General features: G+C 34.4%; 1 protein-coding gene across 3 annotated transcripts in view; it reads right to left on the bottom strand.

The window, feature by feature from the left end:
- The window catches only part of VRK1 (VRK serine/threonine kinase 1), an 83,471-nt gene that overhangs the window by 20,409 nt on the left and 37,717 nt on the right, over positions 1–25,345 (bottom strand). For all 3 annotated transcript variants that reach the window (XM_069465282.1, XM_069465283.1, XM_069465284.1), the window contains exons 3-11: positions 22,622–22,677; positions 15,255–15,324; positions 13,938–14,025; positions 8,685–8,793; positions 8,470–8,562; positions 5,927–6,059; positions 4,999–5,119; positions 4,804–4,862; positions 1,296–1,474 (exon numbers count right to left, since the gene is read on the bottom strand). In XM_069465282.1, coding sequence (XP_069321383.1) covers positions 1,296–1,474; positions 4,804–4,862; positions 4,999–5,119; positions 5,927–6,059; positions 8,470–8,562; positions 8,685–8,793; positions 13,938–14,025; positions 15,255–15,324; positions 22,622–22,677 — 908 coding nt within the window. The remainder of the gene's footprint in view (positions 1–1,295; positions 1,475–4,803; positions 4,863–4,998; positions 5,120–5,926; positions 6,060–8,469; positions 8,563–8,684; positions 8,794–13,937; positions 14,026–15,254; positions 15,325–22,621; positions 22,678–25,345) is intronic.

The following is a 25,345-nucleotide window of genomic DNA, read 5'->3' as shown; positions in this document are numbered from 1 at the left end:
ATGTCTTAATTATGTTGCTTTTAATTTTAAAGAGAGAAAATTTCTTTTAATCCTTTTTCTCATAGTTTGAAATACTAGATTTCCAAAGAAACTTATTGGAATTTACAGAGTTAATGACAGTAAAAGTGGAAAAATATTTTTCTTCTAAAAGTAGTTTTCCTTTCCCATATAGAAACAGCTAACACATTTTATTAAATAATTTCAGACTATAAAAAGAAATCAGTAAGTTTATCAATAATTACTAAAAATAACCAATAGTAAATCAATAAGTTAATGCATACTTGTAAAATCTAAATTTTAAATTGATACAGGAGTTCTTTTACAGGCTTGAATAATAGTTCTACCATAAAAAGTTCATTGTTTAGCATTTCTCTCCAAAAAAATTAATCCCCTTATATGCATATATACAGCTTTACAAAATGACAGTTCTTCAAAGAGCAAAATAATGTTCAAATGGTAAACACACTATACCAACAAACAAGAAAACTTTCACAGGGTAATTTTTCAAATACCAATTTTCAAATTGTAAACACTTTACCATACCCACAAATAAGGAATAAATGAGAGATGAGAGAAACCCTACTTGGAATAAAAAAATACAAAAATTATGAATTCAGTACCCTATCAAAATCCCTCAGATATCAGTATCCCAAGTTAGAATCATTTTAGGAATTTAATAACTTGCTACCAAACATAAAAAATAGATATTTATTTTTCTACAACCGTCTACACATTGTCCTGTATCATAAAAAGATTTTGCCTGTACACAGTGGTGATAAATATTCAATTGCCTAGCAATTTGTTATTATTTTCTTCCCTGAGCTACTGCTATACTTTCTTTTTTTTTTTTTTTTTTTTTTTTTTTTTTTTTTTTTTTTTTTTTTTTTTTTTTTTTGAGACAGAGTCTCACTCTGTTGCCCAGGCTAGAGTGAGTGCCGTGGCGTCAGCCTAGCTCACAGCAACCTCAGACTCCTGAGCTCAAGCGATCCTCCTGTCTCAGCCTCCCGAGTAGCTGGGACTACAGGCATGCGCCACCATGCCCGGCTAATTTTTTCTATATATATTTTTAGCTGTCCATATAATTTCTTTCTATTTTTAGTAGAGGTGGGGTCTCGCTCTTGCTCAGGCTGGTCTCGAACTCCTGAGCTCAAACGATCCGCCCACCTCGGCCTCCCAGAGTGCTAGGATTACAGGCGTGAGCCACCGCGCCCGGCCTGCTATACTTTCTTAAAATTAGTGTTTGTGCACAATTATAATCACAAAAGCCCAAAGGATAATTAAATTTAAAAATTCACCTTTGTTGCAGTTTTTGCTTTCAAACCTCCATTCTCCACAACACTGAGGTCCAGTTTGCCATCATCCTTACTTCCTATGGCCTTTAGTCCTTGCAAAAGAATGTCTCGTAAATTTTGATAAAGAGGTTTTTCGGTATAGCCCAGTAATTTCACTGTTTCCATGTATTTAGCAATTTCACCTAAAAGAATAACACATTTTCTACTTTTAATCACAAATCCAATATACTTATCTCTTAGTTTAAGAAAATAATTTAGGGTTATAGTAAAATTAAAATGCAAATATACAACATCTTGTTCAGACACATGTTTTTTCCCAATCACTTCAATGAAAAATATGCTTTTGAACTCAGGAATTGTCAGGTAAGTCAAATAAAAAAATGTATTTGAGATATAACATAAAAACATTTTTTGTAATTGTGAGAGACAGTAAGAATACATACTTAAAATTTAAATATGTATAAATATAACTGTTATAGTTTTAAAGCTATAAAAAATACAAAGAACCTAGAAAAAGATCATGAAAGTAAAATGTCCTTAAGTACAATGAATATCATACTCAATTTATTTTTATTTTATTTTTTTTTTGCCATTGAAGCCATTCGCTTTATAGCAGATAGCTGCATTCTCTACGTGACAGAGAAATAAAACACACCAAAAACAGGTTGAAGAAAGGAGAAAGAAGTAAGGTCTGGTTTTCCCATAAAAGAGAAAAATTAGCTTCTAAATGATAAAAGGTTTACTGTACACAGAGGCAGAACCATACCATAAAAGTAACCCTACTATTCAAGATTAATACTTCTTAACATTAAAAATCCATTTTCGGGCTAATGATTTACATGTAGATCCTTCCCTGACCTCCAGACTTGTATATTCACTGCCTCATATATGGATTCTCGAATGTGTAACTATCATCTGAAATCCAAATCCAAATTCCTGACCTACGCTGAAAAACTGTTCCTTGCAGTTTTCCCTGTCTCAGTTACACAGAATTCCATCCTTCTAGCTTCTTACGCCAAAAACTCAAGAGTCAGTCATCCTTAGAATCTTCTCTTTTTCTCACACCACATCCAGTATATCCAAAGATCTTGTCAGTGCTACCCACACACAAACACTCACAAATCCATTAATTCAAATATTTATTAAGCACCCCGTATATGCCAGGCACTAACCTAGATACTTGGAATACTTCAGAAAAAAAGAGACAAAAATCACAAACTTCCACTTTCTTCACCTGATAAGTAGGATCTACAAAAAACCTAAAACAAACATCACCACATATGGTAAAATACTGAAAACGTTCCCTCTGATAGAGGACAATGGTTAAAATGTCCACTTTTACCTATTTCATTCAGTGTAATGAAATAGTCATGTACGTTTTTAGCCAGTATATTAAGGCAAGAAAAGACAAAGAAGGCATAAAGACTGGAACAAAAGATGTAAAATAGTCTTTCTCACAAATAACATGATAGTGCATGTAGAAAATCCTAGAGAATCTACAAAAAAAAAAACCCTACTAGAACTAATAGGAAAATCCAGCAAGCTCACAAGATGCAAGGTAACTATACAAAAATCTACCTTATTTCTACATACTAGCAAAAAGTAATTGGAAAATATTTTTTTTAAATGTCACTTAAAATAGCATCAGAAAGCATCAAATACTTAGTAACAAATCCAATGAAAAATGGGCAAGACTTTTCCAGAGAAGACTATAAAACACAGTTGAGAGAAATTAAGTTAAGACTAAGTTTAATAAAGGATATATACCTTAATAAAGGATTGGAAGAGCCAATAGCATAAAGATGTCAATAGTCCCCAAATTAGTCAAAGTTCCAGCAACTTAGGGGCAGGGGTGTGTGGGTGCATAATTGAGAAGGTGATTCTAAAACTTAAATAGAAATGTAAGGGGCTAAGAATAACAATGTAGCAAAGTCAAGTTTAAAGAAAAATAGTGCTACAGGATGTAAACTATCAGATACCAACAGATATCAAGACTTAAAGCTACAGTAATTAAGACAGTTTGTTCCAAGAACAGACAAAAAGAACAACTGAAAAAAGAAGAGTCCAGAACAGATCAACAGATCCACACTTGATTTATAACAAACGTGGCACCATAGGGAAAGAATGATCTTTACAAGAAAAGCTGCTGGGTCAACTGGATTTAAATATAGGAGTGGGAAAGAAAGCTGACCCCTCCTCATGTAATACACAAAAATCAACTGCAGGTGGACTATACAACTGTATGTATAATTGGCAATATGAAATTGCCAAAATTGTAACAACCCAACAGAAGAGATAAATAAATAGTGGTATATAAATACAGTAGAATACTATACAGAAATGAAAACGAACAAACTACTGTTAAACACACAACAATGGAGATGAATTTCACAAATTTATGTGAAAGAAAAGGACACTAACAGAACTAGACATTAATTTCATGAGGATGGAGATTTTTCATCTATTTCATTCATGGTATGATTCCGTTTCTATAAATTTTAAAAACAAATCTTTGATGCTGGAAGTTAAGCAAGTGGCTCATTAGACCGGAAGGAAAAGGCTACTGACTGGTAGGAGACATACAGGGTAATTCGGAGAAGGTCATATTGTATTTCTTGACGTGAGTGGTAGCATGCTATTTTAAATAGCATAAGGTCAGGGTAGACCTTCCTGAAAAGGAGACAATTGAGCAAAGGCTTGAAGACTCCTAAATATATCCAAAGCGACTTCTTCTCACTACCTCTACTGCTCTGTCCTTTGCTTGGATTACAGCAGCTTCTCACAACAGAAGCTGGAGATTTCCCTCAAAGATAAGACAGTTCGTGTCACTCTTCTACTCCAAACCTCACATACTTGCTTCAAGTAAAGGCCAAAGCCCTCATGACGACCTACAGGGACACATTCCTCAAATCTACTGGGCACTTGTGTTCCTTCTGCCTAGGACTCTCGTTCTCAGACATCCACATAACTTACTCTCTTACCTCCTGCTGCTTAAACATCACCTCCTTGGTGAGGCTGTCACTGGCCACCTTACTTAAAACTTCAATCTTCCTTCTCACTTTACCTCCCACCCCATCCCTACACCAGCCATTCTATTACCCATTTTCTTCTCTTTCCACAGTACTAACCACATAACATACTGTAAAATTCACTCATTCGTTTACTATTTCTCTCTCCCAACTAGAATTTAGCTTCATGAGGGCAGGGATTTTTGTTTTGTTCACTGATGCATCCCAGTGCCCGGTGTCTAGAACAGTCTCTCGCACACAATAAAGCCTCAATAAATACTAGTTGAATGAATGACATTTACTTCCTTTCCTGAAAGCACTGGATAATAATTGAATGAGGCTCAAGTATTTGTATAACAACCAACATTTGGAAAGGCAAGTGCTTTTCTGATGAGAGCAGATCCCAGTACAACGATTATACATAAGGGATATTCCATGGATAGCATGCCTTTATTTTTCCAGAACACAAAATCCCTATTAATACTTAAGAAATCTTTTCCTACCTGGTTTGTTTTTCTCAGGAAAACATTTGTCCATCAAATCTGCAATATTTTCTCTATATCTGTTAAAAATTAAACATTGAGTCATTGTTTGAAGCTTGATGTCACAGAATGTTATTAATATTTAATAACAATAAATAGCACATTAAGCTGTATTGTGCTACATCCTATATATGCTTATTACAAGTTCTCTTTTACCTAATTTTGGAATCTCTAACATATTTAGGATCTTTCAAATTATCCTCCCAAGGAAGATGGCCAGTCAGCCACTGGATCATGCAGTAACCAAGTATTTCCAAATCACCACGTCTTGATGGGGCTACAAATACAAAAGAAGAAGATGAGGTATACTGAAATAATTTTTAAGGTATAATTTCAAGTTTACATGAAGCAATAAGGTAAAACAGTTAACTCCACAGTCTATTTTTCATCACAAAATTTTGACTGCATTTAATAAATTATTGAACATTAGGCAGTATAAAAGAAATAACTTACTTGCTAATTTACCTCTAACTAATAATTAATTTTAAAATCCAAACTGTTAAACTTTAGGGTTTTGAGCTGAGACTATTAGTCTAGGAAATAAATTATAAAATAATATTTAATATTGCCTTTGGAAAACTTGAAGAAATTCTTTAAAATGTCATATGCTTTTAAGAGGCCCAGAGAACCGGGCGTTTGAGATCCTCCACAGTGTTGGGCACAGATAAAAAGACAGGACTGCTGAATAATAAGCTAACTTAACAGGTGACAAAATAGGTTATCTGTTATTAAGTTGTAGCTACACAGAAAACTTACACACCTTAGAATACATAAAAGCAAACCAACATTCCAGTTGAACTAAATAAAACCAAAAAGCAACCCTTAGAGCAGTTGAATGAACCACTTCACCACTATCACCTTCTTGGTTATCTTTCAAGGGTAAGAGGAAGGGGAGGGAGAGAAGAACACATGCCCTGGAATATACCTGTAGGAGTCTCACCTCTGCCTTCTTTTCCCATCCTACTTTGCCTCTTCAATTCTTATTTAGCTATCTATTTATTTATTTATGCATAATTAAGAACTGTGTAGGAATTTGGCTAACAACGTTAGCAGCATATTTCTCATTCTGGTACCACTGACATACCCACGCCATTATGTGCATCGATGCTGGTGAATTCAATGGTGCCATCATGACACCTTTTGGGGTCTTCTTTGTATTCTTTATGAACTCCTTCTGGGCAGTACCGATAAGCAAGGCCATAATCTACCAAGTACACCTATAAATTTCCAAGCAGCAAGACAAATTAAAGCCAAAATCATTACACATATACTCCTTTAAAGCACAGAAACAAAATACTGTCATTTAAGGGTAGATTCACCTACAAGGCCATACCATAGTGTCCCAAACAAGATCGATCCAAAATGCAAACAGGAGCAAACATTTTATCCTGAAAGACTTTTTTTTTTTTTTTTGAGACAGAGTCTCGCTCTGTTGTTGCCCGGGCTAGAGTGAGTGCCGTGGCGTCAGTCTAGCTCACAGCAACCTCAAACTCCTGGGCTTAAGTGATCCTACTGCCTCAGCCTCCCGAGTAGCTGGGACTACAGGCATGCGCCACCATGCCCGGCTAATTTTTTGTATATATATATTTTAGTTGTCCATATAATCTCTTTCTATTTTTAGTAGAGACGGGGTCTCGCTCTTGCTCAGGCTGGTCTCGAACTCCTGACCTCGAGCGATCCACCCACCTCGGCCTCCCAGAGTGCTAGGATTACAGGCGTGAGCCACCGCACCCGGCCTTAAAGACTTTTATTTTTAATAAAAAAGTTAAATGACCATGTAGCTATAGTCTGAATAATATCATTGACTCTATATACTTTTTTAGACAAGTATGTGTTATACTTGTAATTAATCTTGTCTCCTCAACTTGAACAAAGATTATAAATTTCCTATGTTCTCTTACAGAGTCTAAACAAAACTAAACACAGAGTAAACCACACTTGCCGTTGCCTTACACATAGAAAATCATACCGACTAGGAGACTGCTAACAGAGTTGACACATGATACATTAGTTATCTTCTATTCCTGTGTTGCTTCACTTGTAAAATAATCAAATCCCAATTTACTTCATAAAAATAGTTCATAGATTGTTATAATGATCCAAAGAACTTTTAACTGAGGCTCTTACCTACATTTAAGTACTATATATTAAAGTCAAGTCTTCATGATTAAAACTAAATTTTAATATTACATACACACATATCTGTGGGCATATACACGTGGGTCTGAAAGGCACACAAAGTTAATAAATTTGGTCTTCTTCTACTCCATAGCCACATATTACATCTCTAGTTCTGGATAAATGTATGCATCTGGGCACAAGGGGAAACTTAAGTAAAAATACGGGGATAGATCTAACACACATCTAACATGGGAAAAATAATTCCATCCAGAGCATATGGCCCAAGGATATCAAAGCTGCAAAAATATTTCCATATAAACAAAAGGCAGCATGTTTTAGTCAAATGCACATTGAGACAGGTTGTATTTTTATTTACTATGTTGTACAAATCCAATTTGCTTCAATTAATGGAAACCTAATTGTTTAAGGTTCTTAGCTGTGTTTTGTTTTTAACGTAGAAACATCCTAGAACAAGATGGGTAGAAAGAGTCGGTATGAATTTGAAGATTACCTTTAAGAGTCTCCATTAGCATGCTATAGTATAGCAACTTTCTTCTTTATGCTTACTTAGATTCCCTTATATCCACCATAACTGACATGGGAGGAAGGGAAGCAAACACATGAAATGACAGAAAAAGAAAAGAAAGCCAAAGGAGAAAGGAAAAACTAAGCAAAGGTAAAGATAGGTTCAACAGGAAGAAAAATGAAGTATAGAATATTGACAAATAATTATAATAATAAAAGTACCCAACACATTTAAAATGTTTAAATTGTCCTTTTTTCATACAAGATCAATGAAGAAGTGAGAACATACATTAAGTACAGTGGCCCAACTGTGAGTGTCAACTAAACCTTACTTTTATCAAAATCATGGAAACAGCTTTACAAGAAAATTGTATGGATGCCTCTAATCCAACTAAACTGACCCAAGTGAAGGTATAATAACATTAGCTTTTCTCCTTTCCTTAGAAAGTAAAAATTACAAAGGGAATGTAATAAACAAAAAAAAATAAAAAATAAAAATGCATATTTGAATTCCAAACACTAAGGGTATACAAATTTAGACAGCTAAGATATTTCTGTAAACCAATTGATTTGAATAATCAACATGTTAAAGACCAAATTTTCCAAGTAACAGAACACTTACATTTGATGGATTTCTTGAACAAAGGAAATAAAAAAAGTGACAAAGCAGACAGGCAAACATAATTCATTGGTGTACTATATAATTTTAAGCTTCCACCCCCAAATAGCTATTTGAAATTCATTTTGTATCACAAGTACTTCTTCTGAATATTATTTGGGCAAAATAGCCAACTTGATAAAGTGCCAACAAATAGCATCAAAAATGTAGAATGTTAACTAGATAAAAGTGTCAAGAAGAAATATTATTATTACCATATCTACTTCAAAAAGTAAAACTTCTGCATGGGTTCAAAAGTTCAATGCAACCAGATTTGTTTTCAAAAATGTTTTAAATAGTTGAAATTAAAGTTATAAAACTACCTGGTCAGGATTCTTGTAGCTTAGAAGAAGATTTGAGGCCTTGATATCTCCGTGTACATACTCATGCTCGTGAATATATTCGAGAATATCCAGCTATGGAAGCATCATACAGAATAAATTAATGCAGTACCTAACACCAACCAGCAGAGGACCAAACTTCAACACAAACTAGCCTTTAGTGTATTAAAAACAAATTTTTAAAAACAAGAACATACAATTCTTAAGCTTAGCTGCAAGACAGTTTTCCGAGAAAACCTTTTGGCATTTGCTTCATATATTTTCTGAAGGTCACTCCCAAAGCGATCCATTATCATAAACCTGTAACTGAAGACAAATATGTAAAGTCAACCAACGAAATATGACTCAGGAAAACCTACTTTGCAATGAGTACCCTCCTTTCAAAGCAATTTTTCCAAGGCAACATTTAGTAAGAAAGTATTCTTTTTAAAAAGAAATACAAACATTTGAAACAAGCTCCTGTCCTGCCTTTTACCTGGAGGGCCTCTTCCTCGCCTCAGCTAGTTATGGGAGACAATATTCAATTAAAGAGAATCCAACAGATTTCATTCATAGTAAAAATAAAACAATCTAAATAAGAATGATAGCACTGATTTTTCTCATTGTTAAAATTAATTTATGTTTCTGGGTAATAGTTTCCTTTCTATGACTATTTTTCTCTATTTTTAAGGTGTATTTCAGCAGTACCAACAGTGTTAAAATCAAGACTACTGTCAAGAGATGCTGTGACAACAGCTAAAGTCAATAAAATTGTTTAAGTAGTGTAAAAGGATTGTACATTAAACACTCAATGGCCAAGATTTGGGGAAGACCAAATATCCTGGAAAAATATGAAGATTTTGGTTTTTGCCACAAACCAACTATGTCATCCTGGCCAAGTCAAATTACTTCCTTAAGCTTCAATTTCCACAAGAGTAAAATAAGAAAGTAGGAACTCTCCCTTCCTATGATCTTTTTGAGCACTCAAATTCTAAGATTCAATAATCTTCTGTTATATTAATATTTAAACTGAAAAGCATCACTGATTTGAAGTAACACTGCTCAGTGTCTAATCTGAGAACCACTTTTATCTTCAACAGTTTCCCAGATTCCAACTTGTTTGGCTAAATAAATCAATAAAAACCAAGGCCACATTCAGAATGTATCAACATGTCTTCTAATGGGTATAAGACTATGAATCACCATCATCATCATAGATCTAGCATTTACTGATCATTCGGTATGAACATGGCACTACTCTAAGCAGTTTACATATATTAATGCATTTAAACCTCACATCACCCCTATGAGGTAGGTATTCCTACCATCCTCATTTTACAGCAGAAGAAAACTGTAAGTAATTTATCCTCTAGTATCTGGTGGGGCTATGCTTTTAACCACTGCACTACACATACTGAAATAAACGTCTCCTTCAACATAAGGGTTTTTTAAAAAGAAAAAAAAAAAAGAAAAAGGAAGTAAAAAAACAAACGTCAGAAGGATACAAAAATCCAACTTGTATGTTGCAGGCTTCTATTATAATACAATATGACAATTTCCATGGGGAAGGAAAAGCTAACTAACATTAAAAGACAACAGACCAAATAAAAAGTTCAAGATTCTAACCATTTTTGAACTGGAAGAAAATCAGAGATCATCTTGTCTAAACATCTTTTAATAAATAAAATAACTAATGTCTATGTAGGCAAAGTGATTTGTCTAAAGTCATATAACTAGTTATCGGCAAAACATATACATTCATGAAAGATTTCCCAGTACCCAGACCTATAAGATAATAAACAGGGAACAAGAATTTTGATTTACTGATTTCCTTTATATACCAGGTCTTGAAAGGTTGAGATGAGACCAGGACATATGGACATGTTTGCTTTTTTAAAATAAGTGATGTGTGTAATGATTATAAAACAGGTTGAATATCCCAAATCTAAAATCCTCCAGAATTTGAAACTTTTTGAGCACCAACATGATACTTAAAGGAAATGCTCACTGGAGCATCTTCAGATTTTTGGATTTGGGATGCTCAACTGGTAGGCATTAATGCAAATATTCCAAATTAAATCTAAAACACATCTGGTCCCAGGTATTTCTGATAAGAGATACTCAACTGTACTACATGGGTAACAAAAATATCTGACAATGGTCTGAAAGAGGGCTGAAACAGAACTGCTTAATTCAATATAGGATCTATTAATAAATCACACTGTGTAAGTCTTTGTTTTTATTCACAGATCATCTATTTTAAACATAGATCATCACTATTTTAAACAATCCCTTAATCTCCTATTTCTAAATTATAAATATCAACTGCAGCATGATTCCATAAATTGCTTAGAAATTTACCACATTCTACTAGAAAGACAGCTCTACCACTGAGTTGTAAGATGAAGGTTATTTCTAAGTAACTCCTCTAAAGTAAAAACTTTGATGTATACTTTTCTAGGGACTTGGATAAAACATGCAAGTAATGGGAAAATATAAATCAGTATAAATGATTTAATGACAGCAGCTAACATTTTTACAATCCTAACATTGTTCTAAGCCCTATATACATATTAATTCAAATGAGTTACAAAAAAAAGTAAGGATTCTGGCAGGGAAGGGGCTGGAAGAATAATCTTACTTTCTATTTCTTTACTTTTGTAAGAACTATAATGATTATTTTTAAGAGCTTCAACTTAAAAATAAATCAGTATCTTACACATGACTAATGTTCTCTTTTTGAAGGAGACATTTCTAGCAACCTAATTTTCTAGCAGAAACAGGCTAAGAGGTAAGGTCACCACTAGCAAGCGGTGAGTTAAGACTTTGCCTCAAGTATGTCTGGTTCCAGTTGCTGAACTGTTAGGCACATCTGATCCACACCAGCAAAGTTCTCTCTAGCAGCACCCTGGTCAGTCAGCTTACAGAGTCAACCTTTGACCCCTCCGTCTCTTTCATCTCAGGCCCTGGTAACCTCACAGGAATCACATACACGCAAGCCCTAATTAGCCGGTCCCAAGCTTTACCATAAAATAGGTGATAAGAATGTATACAGTAAAATGTGCTATGACAGTGTGGGCAACTTTAAGACAGACCACCATTCCCTAGCAAAACACCACCATTCCCAAATATAAATAATAAATAAATAAAACCAACAATAATAACCACAATGATGATGATTACAATGGATATTTACTGGGCACTTACTCTGTGACCCTTACAATTTACGTGTCTTCATTTCTTCTTAACAATAACTCCATAGAGTAATACTATTATCCCCATCTTACAGGTAAGGAAACATGACAGTAAAGAAACTAGCCCAGGACCACACCTGATGGAATCAAGAATAATCAATCTAGTGCTAGATTTGTTCAGTGATGTTTATGTTTTATTGTGATATACTACACTTTTTTTTTTACAAGAAGTTTATAGGAAATTATGGAAGAGTTAGAAGAGGCTTTGCTATTCCAAGTCCAAAACTGCTCTAACCCCAAGGACACTTTTCTTCCAATCATCTCTACAAAATGTGGTTTTACATAATGTACTATTTCTTAGGAATGTAACTATTGTATACTAGAGCACAAATATATCTGCTTTCTAGCAAGTCATCTGCAAGGGTTTTTCTCACTTTACTCCCCTCTAGATAGTCTCTGATTTGCCACCTAAACCAATTCCCAAGTGCCACTTTCACCATCACATCCTCTCATCCCTTGCTCAACAGCATGTAATAGCTTCTGACCACCTCTTGCACATCAGTTTCCAAACTGCTCTTTCCCCTCTGCATATTCATTAGGTGCCCCAGTCTCTTTCTCCAAGTTTATTTCCTTCTCTCCTTTACATACATGCCCTCTTCCTTGCTGGAGAAAGTGGGCATCAGGCCACACAGCAGGACAGAAGGCTATCTATCCTCCCCTGGACATGTCAGCCCTCCTTTCAGTGATTTTCTAAACCAGCAGGTCTTAACATTTAAGGGATTATAGATCCTTTTGGGAGTAAAAGCTAACACTTATCTATATTCCACATATATACTAAGAGCTTTACATTTAATCCTCATTAAGTGGGTAGCTATTAATCCGTTTCACAGATGAGGAAACTGAAGCAAAAAGAAGAAACTTACCTAAAGTCCCATACCTTTTAAGGGGAAAAACAGAGATTTGAAACTAGACAGTCTGGCTCTAGAACCTTCACTCTTAACTTGCTTAACTAATCCTTGCTCTACAGTATTTCTCCAGGAAATCTTATAAAAACTATGAAAATTTGTCCCAGTGAAACTATGATGTCAGGGAGCCCCACACTCCTTAGAGATGCAAGGACACCAAGTGAACAACACTGGTTGCCTGCCCAGAAACTACCCCTCCTCTTAGCTTTTCTAACAGAGGACCTTTTGGCTCAGGCACTCCCTCCTCTTCCACACAGCCAAATGCCTCACCAAGTCAATCACTGTGATCACTCTGCCCATGCCAGTGAGTGATTTAAGAATGAGCACTGATATAAGTCTGACCAAGAAACATGAGAAGTCTGCCACAGGACTCCTGGGAAGAGAAACTCACAAGATGCAATACTATTTTCTGCCAGTGGGTCCTGTATCTGCACATGAAGCCTAGAAATGGGGCAGCCACCTTGAGACCACACCATGGAGAACTAACTGAGAACAAAGCCAACATGAGGAGGGCAAAGGTACAAGATAAGGAACCTGGGCCCTTGATGACTGCTTGGGACAGGTGAGTCAAAGGTCTCCTTTACTTGCAGCTTAATGCATCCAAAGCAAACTGAATCTAGTTACAAACTAAATCTACTCGTCAAGTCTCAGCTACGAGCCTTACTCCATGAAGCTCCATTCAACTTATTCATTTGAATATTTAGAAACTGTTGCTTAAATATAAAATATTAGAGGTTTTCTTCAATGTAAGTATGCCAAAGTATGCATTCCCTCCATTCTCTGAACTCATAAGACATATAAGTGAGAATCACATGATAGCACTTAATTGTTGTCTAATTATTTCATACACGTTTGTTCTCTCACCAGCTAGACTGAAACTCTCATAAAGGGTGGAGTCTAATCTTCTGTGGGTAGATCATGTATATAACATAAAATACCAAATAGAATCCTAAAAGGCTCCCTTTTGCATAAAGGACATGGGGTTTTGTTTGTTTATTTTTAAGGGAAAAAAAATCAGGGCCTGTTTGGTTTTGCTCCTCCCTGTCTGCTGGGTTCTAGTCAGTTGATACTGCTCTGTAGAAGTCCCCTGATTAGAGAAGAACTTCCATTCTAACAGGGCATCATAGTTTGCAGCCATGGAAAGCAGAGGATGGAGATATAATCTGACATTCATCTGTGTCACATACACTCCACATAGTCCAGATGAAGGCCTAGTAGTATTTTAGTACTCGGTAAATAATTCTTGACTAAACCATCTGGACAATGAATGCTCAGAAAAGAAAGAAGAAAAACAAATCATATATATTTTTACCTTTTTCCATTTTTATCATGTAGACCAGACCCCCAATACTTAGGAACACCCAGGTACTTCAGTTTATGGGTACGAATCCATTTTTGAACTACAAGTTAAAACAGATGCTTATGATTTTAATTGTTATACAGAAATGACAACTTTTAAAAAAATCATTAAGAGCAGAATGTACTTACACATGGAAAAAGAATTCACCAAAAAAGAAAATGAAGAATACACAGTATAACCAATAACTGAAAACCACTTTAAAATCAAAGCATTTTTATTAACCTACAAAATTTTGTTATCTTTCCCCTAAAACTGTCTTTAAAATGAAAAATCTACAAAAAGCATTTTTAAAAAGATCTAAACCACAGTACAGTCGTCCCTCAATTCCAGGACTCCTCCAAGATATCAAAAATCTAGATGCTCAAGTCCCTTATATAAAATATTGTATTTGCACATAACTTCTACACATCCTCACATATACTTTAAATCATCTCTAGATTACTTATAATACTTAATATAATATAAATTTTATGTAAATAGCTCTTATACTATATGCTTTTTTAATCTGTATTATTTCTTATTGTTGTACTGTTACTTTTTTATTGTTATTTTTTCTTTTTTTTTCAAGTATTTTCAATCCTTAGTTGGTTGAATCTGACGATGCAGGACCTGCGGATACCAAGGGTCAACTGTACTCAAGTTGCAGTCTGTCTCTCTAATTATGAAAATGTTTACTTGCTTCCACAGAAAGACCTATTTTTTACACCAACATAAAAGTCTGCCTCAATCTAAAAGTCTTTAACCAGGAAATCAAGATCTAGGAGAGATGGATGGCTTCCTTGAGAAATTGCCAAGCTTGATACCATTCTACCGGGAGAATTCCTGGGTTCTTAAAGGAGAAATGAGGGGAGGTAACAGGAAGACAGAAGGGACAAGAGTTAACTAAAAGAAGTTCTGCTCTCTACCTTGATATTCTGTTTTATTTCATCAATTATGGCATTCCCCCAGGCTATGTTCTCCAGAATCTAGAAAAATACTCAAAAAGATTTGGAGATCCTTGAGCTATACTCATGAATTAGGGTTAATTCTCAGTATTTCCTAAATCTTCATTATTTATTAACTTTATTCTATATATCGATAAGATGAAATCTTATCATAACAAACCCATTAAGAGATCAGAATTCTTTATATGAATTGCATTTAAATGGAATTTATAATGCAAAAAATAACAGACTCATAACATAAGATATAATGCTCTAGTCTTAGCTTAACAAAACAAAAATAGTGGTCATTTTAAAAGTGTAAACATATGTCTACTGTATTTCTTACTTTGCTCTGGTTTAGCAGCTCGCTGGTAGAACTTTAATTCAGTAAAAAGAGGTCCATTGTCACTGGGTTCCTTAAAACATAAGAGTTAATTAGTACTAGCAATAGTTAAAATTATTGATTATTTTCAATAAGGCTTCAATAAAAACAAACCAAGTTTTCTTTCTAAACAATGTAATTTTGATATTTAAGTTTATAGCGGTGTTAAAGATTAAGTCAAACTCCTTAGAAATGCTGAGGGAAATTTAAGTCCATACATCTCATATTTATTTTAAGTTCCATTTCTGTAAGTAATAAATTATACAAAATCAGATATACAGCTCAGTCTTTGCAGAAGTTTAAAAAAACGTTTAAACTAATTTTCATCTTTATTAAGCTTCCCCTTAAGCAAAGATCAGCAACCATGTTAACTGTATCACCAAAGGGCTACAAGATATTTCTGAGATTTAATAAAATTTCAATACCTGATTTAACCAATTAGTGGCAAAATCCCATTCCTTTCCTGTTTCTTATTACAGTTATATTCAATTTATTAGTACTGGCCGAAACAGACCTTACCACAAAGAAGAGTATGTCTCCTGGGTCTCCAGAATGAACGTACACTGTCCACTTAACTGCATCCTTTTCTTTCTGACACTGATTCCCATCTTTTTCAAATCAAAAAGCTCTGCAACTTACTTCCCACACAATAGTTTAAGTCAAGAAGAAAATGTGGCTCATTACCAATTGTTTTCTATCAACTTTACTGAACTACATTCATTTCATATTTTAAGGGATATTAACAAAACTATTTATAAAGGGATACATTTACAAAAGGTATTTTGCACAAACAAGAAATAAAACCTGACAGGACTTTTGCCCTGTTAAATAAATACGAAAGAGTACTGAAGATCGTATAATTTTGTGAACTTTTTAAACAGTAAATTTTATCTGACTAAAATTTGGTTAGTATTTATTTAATATTTTGTTCTTACCTTTTTTATTGATAATTAGAGAAAAATTTTAAAGCAATGAAAATTTGAAATGAGGAAGCTAACATTTCTAAACTAATTTTAGGATTGTTTTTCTTTTTAGGAGATATGGGAAGAAAATTACTCTGGACAGAGTATCTACGTAGCTGGAGTTCAAGCTTCAATAGAGCATTAGGAGAAGTGATAAATGAGGCCCACTACCTTAATTGGGAGAAAACTTGCAGTTTTGAGTTACTAGAGATGCCTTTTACAAACACTTAAAATATGTTCACTTTTTTTTTTCATTCAAGACATCCTTACCTATCATAGAAAGCCACTCTATACACACAGTTCTAGCAGCTCAGATTTCTTGTAATTCAGTAAAATAGGAATCCTTAGTTAAAGCACTTAGAGGAAGACTGATTAGCCAATGTGCAAATAGGCAGTACCTAGTTATGAATGAGCATTTCACAGCAAATGGGCAATACATATAACACTTGGATCAGAACCTGAAAATAAGCTTGACTTTTTTGTTACAGGTAAGTATACTTTTCAGTCCAGCCTGGAAGAGAGTGGTATACATGGGCTTGGCATGTCCTCAACTCCATAAGAAGTAGGAACTAACCGATATTCTAAAAATTTGAGTGCTGACTCCTTAATTCATGGACTCAGCACCTCAAGATTCTCCATAACCTGTGGCTCCTTTCCTAGTAGCAATGGTAGCTAGACAGACACTTGTGAATGTTTCAAGCCAATGGCTGAGAACAGGCCTTCATCGGGAGTCCAGAGAATCAGTATATGAAATGGAAATTCAAGAGAAGAAATTTTGGTAAAGTTATTCTCCAAAGGCTAACTTTTGGGCTAGCTCATTAATATAATTCAGGTTTGAAAGGGGTTTTCCTAAGACAAATCCTGGCTTATACCATCAGTATAAAATTCTGATTTATTCAGTTTCAACCTACGTCATATCAGCTTTAATTTTCAAGTTTCCCTTCAGGCAATAATTTATTAAACTTATAATAATGAGAATCAACTACATAAACCAGGCTATTGTAATGAAAGCACCACTACAATGAAGGCTCTTTGAGCTCATTTCATACTTTCTCTAATCCAATAAACTTCCATTATCACAAAATAAAGGAGCTACTTCCTTGGCATTGCACTCCAGCCAAAGCTAGCTATTTCTGTTGAAGAAAATACCTTAACTCATAACTAAAATTTTATTAACATATTTCAAATCTAAAATACTTTGCCAACTCTATAATAGCCAAGATTTAGAAAAGAAATTGGGACTGACATTTTAACTAGAATATCACTAAACGTTTCTTTAAGACTTCTAAGTGTCAAAATGAAGATGACAACAGAAAAAAAATTAAAATGTGATATATTTCAATGGCACCATCTAAAAGCAACTGGCTGCCATTTAAAAATGAAGCTGCACAAAGTTTCTCCTTCCTACCAAAAAATTATGATATATGAATTGAAAATTCAGGTCACTTCTCATAACATCAGTGATGGAAATCAAACATCAGTCTGCAAACCCCTTTCCAGGGAACTTTGAAATACAGATTTTTATCAGTTCACACTGGGAAAGGACCATGATACAATAAACGTTAAGACCCACCATCCAAAAGCCTGACCTCTACCTCCAGTTCTGCTACTGACATGACAGCAAAGGGTGCGTGCAATTCAAACTACTTTCTTATTAAGTCTGTCAGCAAGAAAACACAAAAGAGAATTTCTTTCTCTTTGCATTATCTAACTTATCAATTTATCATTTCTCTCTGCACATTTACTTTCCTGAAATAAAACACAGATAGTGTCTCTCAGTAGAGGCAGAGAAGACAAGTTTGCTGCGTCCTGGGTGCCCCAGCACCACTCCTCCTCAGCTGCTCCTGTAGGTCAAGCATTACAGCCCAAACAAAGCCAGAGACCACTATTTGGTAGGAAGAACATTTTGAGTGGGTGCCTAAACATTTATCTTGAATATGTATGTCTTAACTTCACTCCAATGCCAAATATAAGAAATCTGTGGGTTAACTATTTGGAGCTCTTTCATAAAGCAGATACACGTACTATTAGCAGTAACCAAATTTTTTGACAAACCTTCCACATTAAAATGGAAACCCTTACCAGAAGCACAGAGTACCTGCAAGTCCCTACTGAAGAAGAGGATCATAAAATAAGGATAAACCATGTACGCACACATGATTCCATGTAAAATAATTTAAGGTGCTTTGTGTGCCAGATTCTATCAGTGGTTCTCAATCTTGATGCACAAAAGAATCACCTATAGGAAGCTTTATTAAAAATATCAATACCCAGGCCTTACACCCAGAGATTCTGATTATACTGCACAACTATGCTTGAGAACTACTGTTTGATATACCATTACATTATTAGGTCTAATTTCACATTAAACATCAATGTCTTTATTTCTTAAATACCATTTGCAAGTTTTTTCTCTAAAGCTAAAATATATGCTCACTTTAGAAAATTTGGAAACATTTTGGTATATTTTCTTCATATATATAGCCTTCATAATACAGAGCTCTGTATTCTGCTTTTTTTTAGTAATTATGAAATTTCCCCCAAAGAGTAGTACGTGTTCTTTGAAAACATGATCTTTAACAGCCCCTCATGTTTTAAATGGCAAATGTTCATAAACAGTTCTGATTTTAACTCTGGAAAGAAATGATACTCATTTTACATGTTTGTATTTGATGAACCATTTGAACTTTTCATACTATAAAGCTGTGAGAAGGCAAATTATGAATGGCCTACTCTCAGTGACGCAGACAAGGGAGGAAGGTAAGTGACATCAGGAAGTTGAGAGTAAATGAATAGTAGTAAATAGGTGGTGGATAATTATGGCTAAAACGTATTCCAAAAAATAAATACAATAAGCATTTAAAGATTTCATAGGGGAAAAATAGTTTAAAAACAAGGTCCTTATCAACTAAGTCAAAATCTACTTAGGAAGATAAAATAAACGCACAAAAAAATAAAAACAACTAGTGGCATAAGGAAGATATTAGCATATGAAATTGTAAAACAAATGTTAATACAAGGAGTGCAGTAAGAGTTTAAAGGAATCCAGAAAAGACAGCTATCAGAGGAGAAAGAAGCAAACAGCAGTTACTAAATTTCCCCTTCAAAGGGAAAGAGACAGTCATAATGTTGTTTTGCTTATGGCATTCTTCCAGGATCACAAACTGTAACATTGAAAAAGTTACTGAAATATTAAATGCAAAAGAGAAATCAACTGAATATTTATCACTGTCCTAATTACAAAGAGAAGTAATAAAGGATAATAGAAAGAGAACTAAATTAGAAGACAGGAGAGTCACAGTACTGAACTAGGTTTGATTAAATGGTCTTAGAAATGTAATTTGTTACCTTAAGCATATAGGAAATATCTTTCTATCCATTTTTTTCCTTAACTGTATATAAGTAAAAAAAAAAGGTAGTAAAAGTGAAGTTACATTGAATAACAACTGAAATACTTCCAATTACTCACAATAAAGAATAATATCATAATTCCGAGATAAAACACAACTTAAAGAAACTCGGGTTATACAGAACAAAAAAGACATGGTTATACACCAGTTCCACCTATAAGGTAAGGCACTGGCAGGCTTTCTTTCCGAGACATGGAAACGATTATACAAATTAGCCAACTACAAGAGGTCAGAAGTAACCATATCATTTGAACCTCAAGATTATGAGATGTCATAAGGACACTTGCTTTCTTCCCACAGTAGAAGCCTTTTGACGATCCTAAGAAGAAACTAATCTTACCCACAGATTTTAATATTTTAATTTGTCATATCAAAGACAAATGCAGATAATATTCTGCAATTAAATGCAAATGATCCAATTTAATAGTAAGAACTTTAGTTCTTCTGATTTAGCAGCAAGCTGACTATTTCAAAAGGAATGTTATTCCACAAATGAGAAGGAAGAAAAATCCAAAATAAAAGGGAATCAAGAAAAGGGAAATGACAGGAGAAACAAAGCACTGACATACAACTTTAAAGTCGTCACTTTACTTCCCCTTCCCCGCAGGGAGAAGCACTGGGACTCAATTAGCCTCCCACCGTAAACAAACATAAAGGTGGATAAAAAAATAGCAATTACTATTTTCAAAAATTCAATAATAGGCAGTACAGGAGTGTGACCCCTAAAAGATAGGAAACAAAGAGACCCCCAGGACAGCCTCAGCTTTTTTTCCTAGAAGCACTAGGAGTAAAAAGGAGGAGACTCAGGAGACTAAACATAGCACACCAACAGGCCCTGGTACCAAAACAAAATAATGAGACTAGAAAATTTTGAACCAAGAAGTATCTGGGGGAAAAATTAAAGACGAGTATCCCTCATGAAATCCTTAACAAAATATTAGCAAATCAATTCCAGTATTATGTAAAAAGTATAATACACCATGACTAAGTGGGGTGTATGTTAAGAATACAAAGTTAGTTCAACACTCAAATATCAATCAATGTAATTGCCACATTAACAGAATAAAGGAGAAAAATCCTGTGATCCATCTCAATAGATGCAGAAAAAGCATTCAAAAAATGAATAGGCAAACTACAAACTGGGAGAAAATATTTACAACACATACATCTGAAAAAGGACTTGTATCCAGAAAAATTCTTACTACTCAATTATAAAAAGCAAACAAACTAGTTATTTCATTTAATAAAAAAAAGAGACACTCCACAAAGGAAAATATATGAATGACCAATAAGCACCATGAAAAAGTGTTCGAAATCATTAGTCATGAAGTAAAAGCAAATTGAAACTACAAATGAGACACAGCTACACACCCACATAATGGCTAAAAAACAAACACACAAAACTAACACCACCAAATGCTGGAGACGACACGGAGCAATCAGAACTCTCGTATGTTATTGGCCGATGTGTAAAATGGCACAACCACTTTGGAAATCTGTCTGGTACTTTCTTATAAATTTAAACATATACCTTCCATATAAACCAGCAATTCTACTTCTAGGTATTTACCCAAGAGAAATAAAAACCTAAATCCATGAAAACACTTGTACAAGAATGTTTATAGAAGCTTTATTCCTAACAGCCAAAAACCGGGAACTACCCAAATGTCTATCAACAGAGAAATAAAATGGAAAAAATGATTGATGCACCAACAATATAGATGAATCATTAAAACATCATGCTGAGCATAAGAAGTTAGAGACAAAATAGTATATACTGTATAATACCATTTATGTAACATTCCAGACCAGTAATAACTCATCCCTGGCAAAAAAAATTCAGACAAGTGGTTGCCTTCAAGGGTATGGGGAAGTAGGAGCTTGACTAGAAAAGGACATAAAGAACCTTTTGGGGGTGATAGAAATGTTATATGTATTAACAGATGTGAGGGTTACACAGGTGCATGCACTTGTCAAAAGTCTTCAAACTGTTTAATATCTATGTGAATTAAACATCTACATATAATAAAAAATATGCCTCAATGTTTTAAAAAGTCATGGAAACAATTCAGGTCCAAAAACGCTGGCTCCCAAGAGGTCAATTTTTTTTTTTTTTTTTTAAAGAGAGTAAAACAAATCAAAACAAAAAACTAAGTTGGGGTAATTCTAATTCCTAAATTTCTGTATCCTTTAGGAAAAAAAGTGGGGAGGAGTTATAGGTTAATTTGCCCAAATAACACATCCTATTACTTCTTTTATTTAACAAAACCATGTTCTTCACATGTATCAAAAAACTTTGAGGAAGGGAAGTAGCAAATGTTGGTAAGCAAAAAGATGCACAATTTATTTAAAAAATAGTAGTTAAAATGTCTTTTAGTTTTCCAATATATAAATTGACCTGGCTATTCAAAATATGCTTATGTCAGATGGGATGTTGCCAGTCTTTACGCAATACAACTAATTTCAGCATTAGTGGAGCAAGGAAGGTCTAACAACCACTCTTAAATAATTTAATTTACTAAGACAGAAGGAGAAGGGAAGAAAATTGGCAATAAACAAAAAATCGATCAAGTGAAAGTCCAGAAGTAAATGCAAAAGAAAATACAATAAAATTATATTAAATTAGTATGATCTTGTAGGATATAAATATAAAAAGTATTTGTAAATAGCTGAAATTTTTTAAATGAGCTGAATATTTTTATTCCACATCTGGATACCTCTATGCTTTCATTCATTTATCACTGAATACCAGCGCCACTCTAATTCAAAAGAGGAGAGGGACTTTTTGAACTCAAGTTATTTAAAACTATAAAGCTATTTTTATGTCTCATTAAATATTTATAAAACATTATTAAAAGTATGATACCTTATGGTTTAGTCTAGCTATCAAAAAGGATGTTTTACAAAACAAATACTACAACAAATCAAAAGAAAAAACTTAGATAAAATATTTTCTTACCACTTTTACAACACATGGTGCATCGCTGCCAACTGATTTTGAAGAATTTGTATCAGCTGTTTAAGAAAGTGAAATATTTAATATCAGAAAAAGTAGCATTATTATAAATATTATGTTAATATTTAGGTCTATATATGTTACTCCTTGATAGAATAAATTTCATTTCCCAAATATGTGTTTTAGGATACCATTACAGTATATTTCATCAATTTTAAGACTTTCCCCCTCCCCATATTTTAGTATGTCTGAAATTGGAATGGGTCTTACAGTCTCTGGGTTCTTAAATTTGATCATTGATTAAGTACGAGAAACTCTGAGTTAAAGTTAAGATAACCTTGAATTCAAAAGTACTCTTGGCCTTTGATATGCCAACGTATAATGTGAATTCCTCAGAAGATAAATGATACAATTTCTTAAATTTAACAAACTATGGAATCCTTTTAAGAAGGAGCATCTGGAGGGTAAAACATGAGGGAGTTAAAATTCCAAAAAGCACTAGTTTGGTAAAAATGAATCTGGACTAATAGTTCAGGATGTTGGCACTAGAACTTTTACCTGCCATCCAGAATGTTCTTAATGAGACTGTCATTTTGTTTCATGCAAATAAAGAAGCTCCATTGTCCTGGAATACTGAGTTAGTAATATAAGGTTGCCCATCTTCATTAAACAAATATTTTCCAAGTATCTGCTATATACTAGTTTCTAGGAAATAGGAATTCTGCAGTAAACAGGCAAAAAGAGTAAATCTTTACTCTTACAAAGCTACATTTCAGAGGCAGGATGCAGGCAACAAATAAAACATGAAGAATGTTTGACGGCACTAAGTGTTATGGAGCAAAACTCAAGCAGAAAAGGAAGGTAGGCAGCGGTAAGAGAGAACTCACAGGGTGTGATTCAAGCAGTGGTCTGAAGGCAATGAGGGAACAAGCCATGTTAGTACCTGGGTGAAGAGCACTCCAGGCAACCAGCACAAAGGCCCTGATGTGGGAATGTGTCTGACATGTCCAGAAAGCAAGGAGGCTAAAGTAGCTGCAGTGAGGTGGAAGATGAGATAGATTAGGAAAGCATCAGGGAACAAACACAGGTCACATAAAGGTTTTGGTTATTACTATTAATGAGATGGGGAGCCACTGGAAGGTTTTGAGATGAAGATTGGCAGTCAGATCTTGATTTTTAAAGATTCCTTTGGGCTGCTTTGTGGAAAATGGAGCATGGGGGCAAGTGCAGAAGCAGGTGAATCAGTTGGGAAGCCATAACAGTGCTCCAAGTATATCAGTTATACCTCAATAAAGCTCCCCAAAATTTTCAAAGGCTTAGCACAAAAATAATGTAAAATATTCTATTAATAATTTTATTTTAAACACATTCTGAAATTATTTGTTAGACATATTGAGTTACATAAAATATATTATTAAAATTTTTTTTAAACGCATCACATACAAAGATCAAGAAGGCAAAGGGCAGAAGGATGGCTGAAGCATAGATTTTGAGACAATAAAAGGGATGAAGATAAAAGTTACATATGAAGGGTCTCATATGCCACTCTTAAAAATTTGGCACTTTATTCTAAGGGCACTGAGGAGCCATTAAAGAGTTTTAAGCAAGATAATCATAAGAACTGATTAGTATGCTAGGTCACTCACGGCACACTATGAACAATGGGTTGCAAGAGGGCAAGACTGGGACACAGAAGATTCAGTGCTACAATGAGAGTCCAGATAATGACCAGACCTGGGACAGTGGCAGCAAGGATGGAGAGAAACAAATGGATCTGAGAAGTCACAAAGGTAAAGCAACAGGACTAGAAAAGGTATGAAGGCCACTAGTGAAGGAATTCTCAAGAATGCTTTCCCAGTTTCTGGCTTTACAGGTGTCCTTCATTCAGACAATCGTCTGCTGATCATGAGCATATCAGGAGGTGGAAGAAGATAACATAAGTTTTAGACATGCCTGTGGAACATCCAAGGAGAGATCCCTTGTAGGCCACTGGCTATGGGCCTAGACTCAAGAAATCAAGTCCGAGGCTACAGATAAAAGATATGGAAATCAACAATAAAAGGACAGTAACAGAAGCCATGATATTCAATGAGATCACTCAGACAGAATATATACAATGAAAAGTGAGCCAAGGAAGGAAAGCTGGAGAACAGAGGTACCTACAAAGATGACCAAGTACAGCCAGAAAAGTAGTAAGAAAACCAGAGAGGAAGGTATGCTATCATGGAAGACAATGGAAGCAATGTTTATGAGAAGGAAAGATAAACAGTATCAAATGCTGCAGAAAAAAATCCAAACAAAATTCAAAAGCAATCTTTTTAATTCACTAACAGAAATTGCTGATGATCTTGAATATAGCGGTTACAAAGTATCAGCAACAACACAGAAAGAGAAACTAGAGGCAGCAATATTCAAGCAAATCCCTCATTTTATAGATTGGTCAACCAAGGTTTACAGAAGTAAAGTTTTATTACAGAGATCTGTCAAATCATGGGATATTAAAGACACTTAGTATTATATGGCACTTTATGATGATAAATACAAATAAAACAGCTAGCACACATATCAAGCAAGCTCCAAATGTGCAAAAGGTAACAAAAGCAAATTAATGTAAAATGAAGAACCTACTTGTTTAGAGACAAGTTCCCATTAATATGGGATGTCATAAGCCCACACATCCTGCAGCAGAGACAGCTTATATAATCTACCATCTCCTCTAAATCACAA

This window comes from Eulemur rufifrons, chromosome 2 (genome assembly GCF_041146395.1).
Source record: "Eulemur rufifrons isolate Redbay chromosome 2, OSU_ERuf_1, whole genome shotgun sequence".
In the NCBI taxonomy this organism is placed as follows: domain Eukaryota; kingdom Metazoa; phylum Chordata; class Mammalia; order Primates; family Lemuridae; genus Eulemur; species Eulemur rufifrons.
This window is presented reverse-complemented; position numbering and strand designations above follow the sequence as displayed.